The sequence below is a fragment of the Taurulus bubalis genome, assembly GCF_910589615.1.
Source record: "Taurulus bubalis genome assembly, chromosome: 4".
NCBI lineage: Eukaryota > Metazoa > Chordata > Actinopteri > Perciformes > Cottidae > Taurulus > Taurulus bubalis.
In genome coordinates this window covers 5,714,779-5,730,340 of record NC_136592.1, presented here as the reverse complement: position 1 = coordinate 5,730,340, position 15,562 = coordinate 5,714,779, and the positions used below count along the sequence as shown (strand labels likewise).

At 41.7% G+C, this 15,562-nt stretch overlaps 1 protein-coding gene across 2 annotated transcripts; it reads right to left on the bottom strand.

Moving 5' to 3' along the window:
- Positions 1–1,425: 1,425 nt before the first annotated feature.
- On the bottom strand, positions 1,426–13,699 carry nadsyn1 (NAD synthetase 1; the record flags this gene model as incomplete). Of its 2 annotated transcripts, XM_079217351.1 has the most annotated exons (22): positions 1,426–2,194; positions 3,155–3,331; positions 4,337–4,465; positions 4,860–4,929; positions 5,285–5,416; positions 6,120–6,226; positions 6,348–6,483; positions 6,906–7,074; positions 7,805–7,907; positions 8,302–8,350; positions 8,574–8,698; positions 8,805–8,912; positions 10,076–10,147; positions 10,393–10,524; positions 11,459–11,576; positions 11,709–11,797; positions 11,934–11,985; positions 12,386–12,475; positions 12,593–12,646; positions 12,849–12,965; positions 13,133–13,193; positions 13,615–13,699. In XM_079217351.1, the coding sequence occupies 22 exons, from the start codon at positions 13,697–13,699 to the stop codon at positions 2,054–2,056; spliced, it is 2,316 nt and encodes a 771-aa protein (XP_079073477.1). In that variant the 3' UTR covers positions 1,426–2,053. The 2 variants fall into 2 exon arrangements, with proteins under 2 accessions (XP_079073477.1, XP_079073478.1); XM_079217352.1 differs by lacking the exon at positions 8,805–8,912.
- Between the last annotated feature and the right edge of the window lie 1,863 nt (positions 13,700–15,562).

The following is a 15,562-nucleotide window of genomic DNA, read 5'->3' as shown; positions in this document are numbered from 1 at the left end:
GCGGAGGCTCGCGCGCGTGGCACCGTGGCGCGAGCTTATGCAGATGAAGTCAAACGTCACAGGTCTGTCTAAACGGAGGTGGTGTTTCAGGAGCAAAAAACAAGAATGAAAGATTTAGTGAAAGATAATAAGCGTCTTTGGGTATTTAGATAAGCGCTATATAAGATTGAAGTATTATTATTATTATTATTATTATTATTATAATGACATGTTGACTTAAAATGTACTTTAAAAGTGTATATATTTTTGCATAGTATGTTTTTTGGTCAAAAGTCAAGTGTTTAGCAGAGTGTCAAACCTTCACATTATTTCTCATTGTTGCAACTGGGTTAGCCAAAATGACCTACGTCATCATTTTAATTTAAAAAAGAGAACTACAACAAATGATGCTGGGTCATTTATTATATCTGCTGATGATTGTTGTTGACAGGCCAATGTGTAGCATTTTTAGCGGCCTATTATCAGGATGGAATATAATATTCACAGCTATTTATGTTACTTTACTTGTTCTGTCGCCGACTATGAATTAAACCAGCACATGCTTTTTTTGCTACACTGATGCCATTCATTTCCCCAATACATCGTCCAACTAGACAATTCATTGTCATTAAACTTTAAACAGTCTTTTGGAGTCACTTTATTTCCAGCAAACCCTTAACCTCTCACTAACAACGTCATTACACTTCAAATACAAGCCTGTGTGATCCAATAACTTCAGTGTCCCAGACATCTGAGGAAAAGGTCTTTCAAGGTCTTAATCTAATCTGTCATAGTTCAGTAGTAATAGAGCACCGTTAACCTTTCTGAAGAAGGTCCCAGGAATAAAACCTCCACCTTTATTTGGAACCAGAGGTTGAGTGAGAGGACATATGAACCAGCATCTTAGTGTTTCCTTAGTTATTCGCCAACTCTGCATTGGATAGATTTGCATCCCCATGGGACCTTAAACAATAGGCCCAGGTCTGTTTTATTACCGTAGTCACATGCTTATATGTATATTGAAATGGTTTAAGAAGGGATTTATTCAGGGTCAGTATGGAAAGGCAGAGTGATTACAGTGACCAGCGTGAGTTGTTGTAATACCAACATCATGTTTGTGTCGCTTTACATTACCTCAATAAAAAGTGATTTATAAGGAGACAATTGCTTTAAGTATATCTGTAGTCAAAAATACAACCATGGATTTGACAAATGTAGAAGCTAATCATTATATACAACTTTTATTTGAAATACATTTCTGTGATTATACAGAAGCAAATTCAATTGTTTTTCTTAAAAGGTATACAAATAACTGCACATACTGTATATATATATATATATATATATATATATATATATATATATATATATATATATATATATATATATATATATATATATATATATATATATATATATATATATATATATATATTTTAAGGGCCACAATATGACTATACATTCTTTGTTTTTTTCTTGGCTTTAACACCATATAACTAATAGGACACAACGATTTATTCACTATATCACATAAATCAGACATCAACTTTGAAAACCGCTGCAGTGGCTCTGAGAGTTATGAATATTATTTAAATTTTAGTTGGTACTAATCACATGCAATGTAAAGAGAGGTTGAGCAGCCATAATTCTTTACGCTTGAATTGAACATTTCTGCATAGTTTGCCATAAATGAATGCATCGCTGCATTTACCCTGTAACATTTGTGACACCAAGGTGAAACAAAGGTTCGATTTAGTCCCATGGAAAAATAATTCTTTCTCCTTCTTGGCCCTGTGCTTACCAACACAGACCAGAGTATTTGGCTTTACTGAAAGCGGCACACATATTCCCAAATAATCCAGTCTTTTGATCGGTCACAGATGAGGCTTTTATTAGGACCCTGAGGTTATTATTGTTTCGGGGTGTTATGGGGTACCATCTGGGACACCTGTGGGGAAAGGAGGGTGAACATCAGCATGAGGGACGGAGCTGGCTGGCATGAGGAATCTTGAGTGGGGTTTTCCAAAAGTATAGTGTACTCGCAGATTCTCTTGACTAGTAACTCCTCATCAGACTATGGTGGACACTTGGTACGTTCCAATTGGCCACTTCCTGCATTTAAAGGTTCTGCTTTAGGGGGCGCATCCTTTACTCCACCCTGCCAGGACGTCCCTCCAGCAGCAGCAACCAGCAACGGGACCCTCAGCAGTGGGAGCTAAAAATAAAGACAAACATATGTCAAGACAAGGTAAAGCGTGACCGTACAGAAATTAACTAAATGTGTGCACTAGAAGTAGAAACTGATATACCATAAAAGTCGGGTTAAAAGCCGCTACTACGTTCGGTCGGTGTCCCCGCTAACTCCTCGCTGTAGCCAGCTAGCGCTGCTGCTAGTTCCCCGCTAACTTCCGCTAGCTCTCGCTAGCTCCCCGACAACCACCAAAGGTAGCGGGACCAGCCCTGGCTCGACGCCCGACTTGGGCAGAGGGGACGCGGTCAATAGCAGCAGCAGTGGAGAGCTAGCAGCAGTGCTAGCTAGCTTGCTACAGCGGGGACACCCACCGAAGGTAGTAGCGGCTTGTAACCCGGCTTTTACGGTACTGTCAATCCTAAGCAAACGTAAGTAACTCAATTTGTGTTCTGACGTTAGAAACTGTTTTCTGTCAATTTAGTTGTTTTTGTTGCATGTTTTTCGTCTGCCTTAAGTAAAATTGATCTGGTTTCCTGTTTTGAGATGAGGTGCTTTTATTTTGAAGGCGGCAAACAGAAACGGAAGTCGCATTGTGCGCAGTTCAATGTCTAAAGCTACGGTATATACGGTCAATTTTGAATACAGATTGGAGAAAGAAACGGTATTAGCACTCCCCCGAAGAGGCACAAGCTCTTACGTTGGTTTTGGAATTAATAATACATTAATTGATAATTAATAATAATTATTAATAAATACATTCAAAATCATCAGTCAAGTGCAGGACCATCTTTCGGAGGGGTGCGCTATAGCTATAATTTAACTGTGTTAGTGCAGTAACGGATCCTAGCTACATAATATCCGTTTGATAGATTAACATTAATTACGGTTCCTTCCAGTATCGCTACCTCTCCGTCAGATTTGACTTCCCTGTCCCCCCCCACCATTCACGCGGAGAATGCGGTGGCAGTGAAGTCCCTGCCTTACCTGGTTGTCGATGCACCTGAACTGCCAGGCCCAGCGTGAGTTGTAGAGGAAAGGTCGGAGGTCAAAGCGGTTGTCGTCGGGGCTGTAGCTCTCGGCGTGGTAGGACGGCGTCACCGTGGTCATCTTGTGGCGGTTCATCGAGTACATCCGGAAGAAGTGCTTCACCTTCTGGGCCACCTGGGGAGGGACGACGACGACAAGGTTGTTTCAAGGTCAAAGCCGCTAAATGCACAATAATTACCATCGGTGTTCAAAAGACTCATTTTTAACTGTTTCAATGCAGATTTGCTGAAATCCCATTCAACCTTTGTGCACATCACTGTTTTAAGCTCCAGGTCACCGTCGGGCTTTAGAGCCGTCACTCTGTTATCAGATCTTTCAGAACACGATTATTGTGGCCAAAAGAATTTACGATAACATTGTATTCGCAATATCTATAAACATGTTTTAAATAAACAAATAAATAATGACATTCGTCAAATTCACCAAAACTTGTTTTTGTGTGTGGCAAATGAATTACACTAAAAATACAAGTGTAGGGAGGTTGAGACATACATTTATGAATGATTTAAGAGAGTTGGATTATTTACACATTACCTTATTTGTGATTATCATGTTTATTTGTTTTTATTTCACGTCTGCACTCCTAAACATAATATAAACTAAGTTTTATTCTGCCAAATTACAAAATGAAATAACACAATTGTGATTTTTTTTCTCAATATGATATGTAATTTAACAGAATGGATCTACTATCTAGCCATTAATAATAATAATTGTAATAAAGACACTTATTTGAATACAATCGAGTAATGTTTAGTAAAATGTGGGCTTTACTTTTCTTTGACTGTATACAGTCAGCTGTTTTGTTTTATCTGGTTGTATGATTATTCTTGACACAAATGTGTCTTATAACACAAGCTAGAAGTTCAATTTATAGAAAAGAATTGCAATTACAATGTTTTTTTAAATCACAATCTTGGTCAGAATAAATCGCAACTAGATATTGTACAAATTGTTCAGGCATAAAACAAACAAAAATCCTGCCAATAATGCAATAATAGATTTGTTGAAAATCCTGCTTGAAAGTGTCTGTACTGCATTTATATATTTTTTTAAAAGGACATTATTCCTCTAGTGGAATTACACGCTCTGACAGACGAGCAGAATAATGGAACTGACCTCTGCGGGTGAGAGCGCGTCCTTCCACATGTGAATGAGTTTACCGAACATACTAAAGGGGCCGCACTTGGAGATCTTCCTCAGCCGGCCGATCACGGATAACTCAGAGTAGGTCAGCCCCATGTCGGCCTGAGGAGGGAGGTGAGGTGGTTAGTGGACGTCTGCTGAAAGCAGGAGGACGATGGACCTTTGTTTTTCAAAATAAGGTGTACAAATTAAATAAAAGGGCATATACAAAATACATATCTGGAAATACGATTGATTTGAATATATTCACCAGAAGTATAAAAAAATGCTACTTTGTCCCTTGTCAAGAGAAAGTATCACTGAATTGTGTGATTTTGGGGTTGCTGGGAAAGATTTATTAAATAACTACTGACAATGACTCAGGACAGCTCTGACAACATCAATGAGACAAAAACAACCACAATCTTAATAGATTGTAATATCGACAATGACCCCTTTCTTCCAGCGTTTACGCTCAGACTGCACCCATCTTCGAACTCTGCCTTATTTTCTTTACCTCATCCGTTTGCGACACCCGCCCGTCAGTCAGCGGCTCCAGCTCAGCGGTGGGCGGAGCAGACAGGATGCTGCAGAGGAAACCAAAACCATAAGAGTTTGCGGCTTGCAGTATATGACAACGTTTTTATGAAACAATGACTGGTGCATGAAACCTGAGCATACACATATACACACACACACATATATAAATATATGTATAAAATATAAAGAAATGAAGAAACAAACAAATTAAATCATCATCATCATCTCACACTGGTGATGCTGGTGTGTTTGGCTCATTTCCCATGAATCCTGGTGCTACTTTCACTTCTACCTCTGAAGGGTGTGTTGCGTTTAGTGAAGAGCGTAATATACTGGAGCTGATACTAACGGGTACATTACCCAGTATTTCAATCTCCCCAAAAATCTGTCGTCGGACCTCACCCTCTCAGAGCGGTGAGCTGGAACTGCTCGACGCAGTAGAGCAGGAAGCTCTTCAGGTCCGTCTTGCTGATGCCTCCTATCGGGTTGATGTCGGCACTGGAGCAGTCGTACTTTGTGAAATATCCTGTCAGACTGAGCGGAAAAGGTTGCTGTTAGGCTGCAATTATTCTCCACTGAGAAAGCATTGCACTGCTCTAGCGACATGCACACGTTTTATTCAGCAAGATAATCTTCACAAATGAACACTACTTTTATGATTTTTGAAGCGTGGATGCAATCTGCAGAAGAAGTAAAAAGCTAACGTTAAAGCAATAAATGCTCTGGTCGCATGAGCGCAACAACGCCTTTGTGGCAACTTGTCAATCACAGTAAGCCCGCCCTAAAGCATACTCTGCTTTATGGTCTATGTTACTCTAAATGGACCATCATTTCCTAAATAAACATCATGCTGTATTGAAACTAGAGATTGAGACCATAAACTCATGTTTGCAATGTTTACTGATGTTTCTTTTTGCAACCAGAGGAGTCGCCCTCTGGTGGACATTAGAAAGAATGCAGGTTTAAGGCAGTTCAGCACTGGCTCACTTTTCAGAACCGGTGAGTTGCCGCCTGCTTAAGAACGAGTGAAAACTAGAATAATGCTCATTACTTATTACTAAAATTATGCTTATTACTCTGCCAAACAGTCGCGTTGCAGTTTTACATCCATGTCCGCCCAACGTGTCATCACTATCATTATTGAGGTATATCCATTTTCCCTATGAAACAACTGCAAACTTAGAATTTATTGAAAAAAGAAATATTAGACATGTGATATTTCTGGCACCAGTAATACCTCTCATCTACGTTGGCTGAGCCCAGCACCAGCAATCCACCTGGTTTCCCCCGGGACCACAGACCCAGCTGGGCAAACAGGTAGGCTAGGACCATCCGGACTCGAGCCTGGGAGCACCCACACACACGCACACGCACACACACACACGCACACACAAAGTGAATACAAAACTGTCTGCAGCACTGATAAAAACGAGCATAAACCCATGATGGCGACTGAGTGTCGTACCTGTACATTCTGCAGGGCCAGGTTTTCTCTGTGGCTTCCTCCGTTGACGCGAAACTGAGGCCACCTTCCAGTAACCACTGAGAAGATACCCAGAATGCCTTTCACTGCCATGTCGATGTTAATATTCATGTGTGTGCTGCAGACAAAGAGAAAAATAACAAAGGATGAAAATAGCCTACTTTCCTGGATTTAAAATAAATAAGGATAACGATATTATGGCTTATATTTATAATTATTTTACCACAGAATTGCAGGGCCATTGTTGTATCCTGCTGTACAGTATTTTTATAATTCATTCACATAATTCTTATCTTGATGTATTCTTTTGTACTTGGAGGACCTATTGTATTTGAATGTTTATTATTATGGTAGGGCTTTGCTTGGGCTAAACCTACATTTATTCAAAATATGTCTTCATACGCATCTTTTTATTGTCTTGCCTCATGATTCTGATTGTGTTATATTTATAAGCCAAGTATTTTCCATAATTGATTTCCGTTGCACTATTGTTTCACTCGATTCTCACACAAAAGGCCCTTCAGGTTGAACCCCGCCTACCTGCCGATCTGATTGGCCAGGCCCTTGGCCCTGCTGCACGTGTCCTCCGAGGAGTTTTCGCTGGCCATGTAGCAGGTGGTCAAGATGCGACCACACAGCTCCCTCGGGTTCTGGGGACGGTACGAGTCCTCCGCTACCACTCTGCGGACGTCCTCCAGTACCTGGCTGTCTGATAAATGGGTAGTGAGAAAGAAGAGGAGGGGGAAAATACATTTTTAAACTTCTGTTTTGTGTGAGTGAAGAGACAGGAAAGACGGAAAAAGTGAGGCAGCTGGCACGCAACCAAGATACAAGACTGGATTCTTAGGCTCATAAAAACGGTGCTAATTTCCAGTGCATCCTACTATATCACTTTTTCCCACTGCCAACAAATCTCAAGAAAAGATCAAACCGTGTTTTCGTGAGTCGCTCAATACTTTCTTACTTCCCAACCCTGTCTGTGGCTCTCGACACAAAAGCACCGCACAAATATATGGTTTAATTAAAAAAAATCCTAAAACAGTGAGACACTGTAGCTTTTAACAGACGTTACTCAACCAGGACAAAATAGGGCATTTGTTGGGGACTATTTTCAGCAGCGGATTAATCCACATGTGGTGCTGCGGTGGGTATTTGTGGCAGCAGGACGGTGTGTGTGAGACTGAGTTAAAATAAACTACAGTGTGTGTGTTCATAGTAATGAAGCAACAGTGTGGCTCATTGATGTGTTTTTAGTCGTGGAGCTCTACAGCTCAGAGGGAGAAGACATGGCAGGCATTGATGCACACACAATACTTGTTGGTAGATACATTCATTGCTGGATTTTGTCTCAACATTTGTTGAGAATATATATGTCAAGAGTCACATTGAGAGAATTAGTGTGTTTAAACTGAAATGAAAGCCAACGGGACCGTACTCACTGCCGTCCTCTACAGCCTGGCAGAGCAGCACGCACATCGAGTGGACGATGCAGGCGGTGGAGGAGCTGTCGACACCTCCACTCAGAGGCACCAGGAAACCAGCCTGGGACAAAAACAGAAGCATCAAAAACACCCCAAGTCAAAAAGATATATACGCGTTTCAAAAACGTTCTGTTTCTATGTAAAAACTTAGCCGAGTACATTAGAATGTAAGCAAATGCTGCTGTTACTTTTTAATGACAGTGAATACACTTTATTCTGTAGCTTTTATCTTTTTAACTCGTCTTCTCTGCTTAATCAGTTTGGCATCCTTGATGTATCCTTCAAAAACATATTGTTGACCCTTCTGTATGCTTCTCTCTGAAATTGCTTTTATGTTTTTCCAAAGATGTGGTCATATTTATTCAGGGAGTGAAGTTAGTGACAGTGTGGGCCCCCAATGGAAGCTCAGGGGGCGGGGCTTAGCAAAGCATGAACTGAGATCTGTTCCTCCTCACCTGTCCACTTCTCCTCAGGTAGTCCCACAGCCAGCAGGCCGGCCCTAGACTGAACAACACAGCTGTTGTGATTTCTGCACTGGCCCTTTTTAGAAGCCACTAAATAGTGGCTCAGAAAAAAAAAAAAAATAATAAATAAAAAAATAAAAAAATAAATATAAATATATAAATATATATATATATATATATATATATATATATATATATATATATATATATATATATATATATATATATATATATAGTACAAAATTAAACGCATGCATTTGTACCTGATCTCTTCCTCTGGGGAATGGAAGTGCCATGTTATTGGTTGGTGTGTAGGGAGGTAGATGTCGTCACCACTGGATAAAGAAAAGTCAACTTTGACCCTGTGGCAAGGTTTGGGTTCAATTTCCTACAACAGAGAAGTATGAGACTGACAAAGCGACACAGAGTGAAACATACTCAACCAACAAACAGTGACCAGGAAATGGAGAAAGGTGTTTCAAGCCATAGATCACCTTGTAACCTTGAATATGATTTTTTTGAGAGAACAAAAGGGTAAATATTGAATACGTAAGAAGATTTTCTTGAAGCTTGCATTCATTGTTGTTGTTTCTTTGGGGCACCTGTGGACAGCGCAACACAGAGACGACATCTTTTATGAGGTTTAATCTGTTATGAGGTTAGCAGTTTTAAGTAAACAGTTACTTTTGTATACACACAGACGAACATTATCATTCATTCAGTTGTGTTTGCGTCCACCTGATGAATGTCAGTCTAATATTCACTCATTTAGCTCCGTTTTGAGACAAATATCTTGCTCAGTAGCTGCTAAACGCTCCGCTGTGTTCACCAGCGAACAGAGTCTGTCTGCTGTTTGGTGTTGAGCAGGTAGTGCGCAGCGGGTTTGACACCGAATACCAGCTGCCTGTTGCTGGAAACAAAACAGTAAAGATGTGGGCCATGAAACCAAAACATCGAGCTAAAAGAGGCTAAAAAGCTCTGTAGCTCTGTGTTTGCTACTACGAATGACCCATTTCACATCACAGTCATTTTAACCATTGTTAACATAAAGATAATGATTGGTGCAGCTTTAATATTTAGTTTAATCATTTCTTACTTTATGTAATTTGTTCAAGTGTGTTTCAGTGGCATACGTTTGATGTTACGTTAATAAAATAGTAGTGTTGTGCACATTGGAGCAGTTCTGGATTGTTTGCCGTGACTAAAAGCACGACTTGGGACTCGACCTCTGAAGGCGAGAGATCTGACATGGACCTAAGCTGAGAGATATGTGCCTCAAGAGGAGCAGACACAGGTCTGTAAAGAGAGAGGCCCCTTCATCATCAGCAGGGCCCCAGATCAGCCTTTGTTCCAGCCTCATTAGCTGTAGTATGTGACATACAAGAGTCAGGCCTGCTATTAGCCCAGGGTCAGAAACAGCCACACCTTACATACTATACAACCAAGGCGTTACAACACATTCAAATGAACTTCCAATATGTTACATAGGTCATTATGGGGCCACAGGCCATAGTTACATGAAGTGTAACTTTGGTATTTTTCAGCTTGGACCCTATTTCCCCACGTTTCCTACTAATGGGGACAAAAACGTTTTTAATTGTTCAGTATTGAGGGAGAACGTTGCAGATGGCTGATGCTAAAAGTCACTGGGGGAAACGCCTCACCGTCAGTGTGCGTTAAACAGAGTAAAAGCAAAACAAAAAGCAATAAGCCACGATAAGGCAACCGTGTTCATCAAAAGGGTTGGAGGGCGGTGCTGCCTCACCATGTTCGGCTGGCAAATTTCCCCTCGGTAGCTACGCACATCCTCAAGGTCCAGAGTGGCTGAAATCACCTCCTACAACACACACACACACACACACACACACACCTGTGACAAAGGAATGCTGTCCGTCTAACTGTATGACCTGTTCTGCTACACTTACCCAACAGGTGTACACACAGGAAACACACAAACCCATTCTTCTGTCCACGCCTACAATAATGTCCCTTCACACCTGAAGTTCATGATTTCCGACTCCATGAAGACTATTTGCAGGTCGGTTTTGAGCCCGGTCTGCTTCTTTTCACGCCCCTACCTACCACATCGTGAAGAGAGAACTGTGCTCCCCGGGCCACGATGTCTCCGTTGATGGCCAGCATGGCACAACCGTCATAGTAGACACGGTCTCCATCACACCCCTTCAGGTTGGCATACAGGTAGATACCGCCACTCTGGAACCACACCAACGATACACTGAATGCAGTACTGATTTTAGTCAAACCATTGCATTGTGCTAAGAACACAGGATGTTACAGACGCACTGTCCTGCATTGGTAGTGCAGCGCTGCCCTCTGGTGATCTCTGTGTTGCATTGTCTGTCATCAAAATCATAAGGTTTATGGTAGGATAAACTGAATGTGTCTTTCTGACCAGTATTGGAATTGAGATTGAATTCAGTATCTGTGAATCATACTCTTGACATAATCTACTAACTACAACATATGTTTCTACCAAAACCAGCAAATGTTTGTGGATTCTACGGCTGCACGAATACAGAGATCGGGCCGATACTGACATGAATACCTTGACCAAGTATCGGTGACAATGATCGATTACATTCAATTCTATATGTATAGACCATATACATTCTATACTGAGAGTTTAATGCCTGTTTTACGTTTGAATCAATGTGTGCATTAAACATCAATACAATTTAATTGTAATTCCTGTTAATCTTTTTGGTTTTTATAATAAATAACAATTCAGGGAATTAATTTGTTACATTTAGTTTCACAAATTTATGACCTTAAGAGTCAAATTGGTGCATCCCTAGTCGACTCAAGGAAGAGCCAAACAACCCGCCGGCGGGTTTTAAAGTCATGTTTCCTTTATTTTTTAAATGCTAAAATGACACCATTTATCATGGTCAGAAACTACGAAACTTAAATTATTGTCAAATTTTCAGATTTCCTACAGTCCTTGAACAAATAATGCGTGGAAACCGCTATTCTTTTTTTTTTTTTTTTATGATTTATGGCCTTATAACTGTGACATACTGCACAAAAGACATCTTCTAGCAGTGATTTTTCCGTTTCCATCGAGGTGCAGGAGTGAAAAAACATGAGGCCTCAGTGAGTAAATTGTGACAGGAGGGATAAAGTGTACCTTGATGGTGGCCGACTTCACCAGATTGACTCTTTGGTCAGCTTTACGGAGCTCGTGGTTGCTGGCAGACGAATTAGTAAAGATTTCAACCCCATCCAGACCCATCTGGATATGGGGGCTGATGAAAAGAGACAGAAAAAAAAGGTTCAGTGATCATCATCAGGTGGTTTGCATTGTTTCAGTCAGCACACAGAAACCTACAACACACCATGCAATGCGCCCTTATCCATCCTCTGTTGCTGTACTCTACCTGTTGGTGTTCCAGAGCTCTGCACACATCTCAGTGCCAATGCAGGTGTCCTTCGTGGACAGCACACAGTCACCGAATGGGACTGTGTCCTGATGGACGCAAAGAAACAGGGGAATAAAAAATACACCGACCATCTCTTTGCTAATGTTTCCGGTGTAGGATAAAAAGCCCAGTCTTAGGCTCAAAACACAGATAATGATAGTTTGTTTTGTGTTTTTTTATTACCTGCCCTGTTACCTCCTGGATCATTTGGGGGAGAAAATACTCCTCCACCTGCCTTAAAGAAACAAGCAAAGAGACGAGTACTTTCACTCCCATCCGTGTTATTTTCAAAAAGTGAAGCAAAATGTAACAAAATTCCGTCATTGTTTAAGGCCTTAGTTCAAAGACAACACACTCACAAGGGAACTGTTAGCCTAGAAAAAAATACACCTTTCAACAGCTCATATCAAAATGCATCTTGTTTATTCAACTGCCCACATAGAAAATGAAGCAGTTGAAGTTCACAATAGACTATCGTGTCCTAACGGTGGGTTTGAAAAGGTTTGATTCCTGTCCCGTCGGTTGGTCTGGTGACTAGCACGCTAGCTAACAAGCTCCATCTCGTGAACCAGACAGCTTCAGATTTCCTCCGCCGCCCCCACAGGTCCACAGCGTGTGAACGAGTGATGACTGACCTTGACTGCTTCCAAGGTGAGAACCAGCGCATCTCTCTGTAGACCCCGTAGTTGGCCATCAGCATTTTAGGTCTGATCAGAAGTATCTTTCTACAGGATGAAGAGCAAATGCTCAGTGAAAACAAATATGTGTCCAGTCAAGATATATATAAAGTAGGGCAAAAAACAACACGTCATTTGTGAGACTGGACCGGTGCGCTGACGTACCTGTTGAGGAAAAGGACCCGGCAGTTGTAGCGCACATTATGATGCATAATGGGCCTGGGGGAACAGGATGCCCCAAGGTTAGATGTTTCTTATGTAAATACAAACTCTCACTACAAACTGTCAGCTGAAATGCAGGATGCAAATGTGAAGAGCATCCAATGTTTACTTTTTTTGTAATTAAACCCGATTTAAAAAACTTGAAACATTTAGAGTCACAGCTTTTGGGCTGGTCTGCCGGTTTGATGGAGATACCCACATCCCCACGTCACAGATGATGTCCTGCGTGACAGGAGACTCTAGAAGCTTCCTCAGGACCTGAAAGCTGTGGAGCAACGTGTCCGATTCATAGAAGTGGTCTGCGCAGCCATAACCGCTGTAAAGTGAACAAGAAAAGTCAAAGTCACAAAGGTTCTGCGCTACAAAGAGCTGACAATAGTTTATTGCTGCTACTCCACCTAGATCATACTATGACGTTTCAATGTGTGAAGACACTCGTGTCAGTATGCTCATGCTCAGGTATGGAGCTCTTTCTCATCATACCATATCTCCAGCTCTGGGCCCAGTCGGTATTTAGCTCCATGAGCTTTAGCAATCTCAATACCTGCAGAGAAACACACAGAGAGGCAACAGGCAGGATTATTGGTGCATGTCGACTGAACATGTGACAAAACATGTGTTTATCTCTACTCTTTGAACTGTACTGTTGTTGTATGAGTGTGGTCATGATGTGTCGTCTGACCATCACAGCAAAGGCAGAAATGTCTTGACGTTCAATCCCTCGTGTGGACGGGTCGGGTTTATTGGTAGATCAACATCAAGTTGTTTTGTGGCTTCAACTGCACAAAAGTAACTGGTGGTAATGCTCATCAACTCTCGAGGGAAAACTTCTGGAGTGCGAAATAAGCTATGAGCTCCAGACCCACGGATTGGAGAAGGTGCCGAGTACTGGACCCAGAACCCTGCGAGGAAGGGACGCCTGTTTTAAGGCGATGCAGTTCACACACTGCATGTTTACGACTTACTCTTCAGTATTCTCTCCAGGTTGCCGTCAAAGTCCAAAGCCCACTGGTTCAACGAGCAGGTCGCGAGGGTCACTTTCCGTCCCATGTTCTCGGTAGTCAGTGTGCGACTACAACAGCTGGAGTATATACGGTGTAAATAATGCTACGCTGGCACTTTATAGCTAAATGCTGCAGCTATGTCTTCCTGGCTGACATGAGAGTCATGTGGAGTCGGTCTAAAGACGAGCAGTACTCCTGTACTGCTCGTCTTCCTCTTCATAGACTGTATATAAGAGCTCTTCTTCTTCTTCTGTTATTTTGGCAGCTACATCGCTTCTGAGCACATTACTGCCCCCACAGGATAAAGGAGGTATTACTTCAGTCACCGTCCAAACGAGAATATTACCGACCTGTCCTTGTTGTGTTTAAGGAGTTGTTGCCCTTCGTTGTTTATAATGTTACTATTGTTTCACAATGTCTGATATTTTAAATACCAATGCTAAAAATGCATTGTATATTGTATTGATTGGCGGAGCTGTTGCTACTGTCTACCTTTTCTTGCACAGGTAAGAAATACATCATGGAAATCATGAAAGAAGCCTGCACTAAATACATGACTGAGTGGAGGCTGCTTTTATTCAGCCGGTGAAAATGTAGAGCAAAAAATGTATAAAGAAGTTTGTACTGTTGTGCATAACGTATATTCTGACTTTTTGTTGCATCTTATTTAGTTGTTTAACTTAGTTAGTTGTGTCAGGTAGCCTGTGCTGCTCCTCGTATTAGGACAGCGAGACCCCGGACAATTTAGACTTACTAACTCAACTCTTTGGACTCGAACCCCCTTGCTGTGAGGCGACAGCGCTAACAGCACCACCTAAGGTGGAAACAGCAATAAGCAGTTCTATATGTATTATTATAATACAACTTCATTCAATACAACCCAGATCAGAAGAAAGACAATCAAAGTGCATGAGCTTAAAAACAACAATAGGAATTGGTAATCAATGCATGAATAAAAATGTTTAATTATGGTCGACATTGGACAGGTAGCACAGGTAGCAAAAGTCACCGCAGTCTGTGGGTGTGGCAGCTGCACACGGCCTGAGTCCGAGGGGCCCCCAACATCAGGACCAAAGTGCTCCATCACTGCTGCTTGTGAAGTGGAGGGCTGCTCCACCTCAGCCGCTGATACATAAACGACACACAAGCAGCCCGCTTCTTAAATGTGCGTTCAGCAGCACTGAATCCAATGTCATTTAATGTTAAAGGGTCCCGCCATCTATTGTGATTCTGACAAGGGTTTAGCGAACATCTTTTAAAAGCAACCTATATTTCCCGTTTGTGAAATCAATGTAATTTATTAGGGATCTGCAGTTCAAACTGGTCACAGAGGATCCAGAGGGATTTGCATCACGTTCCAGACTAAAAACATAGCTGCATCTCTAGGGGGACCCTTCCTCTCCCTCCTCATCTAACTCTCCCTCTTCCTCTCCCTCCTCGTCTCCATCTCCTTACTATTTTTTCCCTGCACAAAAACAAACACACATCCCGTTTCCATCAAATACCAGCTGACAAAATCTCCTTCCCGGTGTTTGCATTTTTTCTCTCAGCTTTGGTGTAGTGACACGAAAAGATGTACCATAAATGAACAGCACACTGCAAACATGTGAATGTTTACAGACTTGGCTGTAGAAAACTTGATGGAGTGTGTAACGCCGAGTGTCTCAAGCATCCGGAGCAGACACACTTACCCTCTGGCCCTGGTGCTTATTGGGGCCTGGACATTTGCCCTCTGCTCCTTCATGAAGAGCATGAAGGCGTTCAGGGGTAATCTTCACATACGGCCGGTCCTCCTCCTGCTTGCCGTCGAGCTCCTGTTAGGGCTTTGAAAAACAGTGACTTGAGACTTGATCGTAATAATATTCATTGGCATTAGACAAATAACCTGGCAAATTGAGAAAACAGCCGC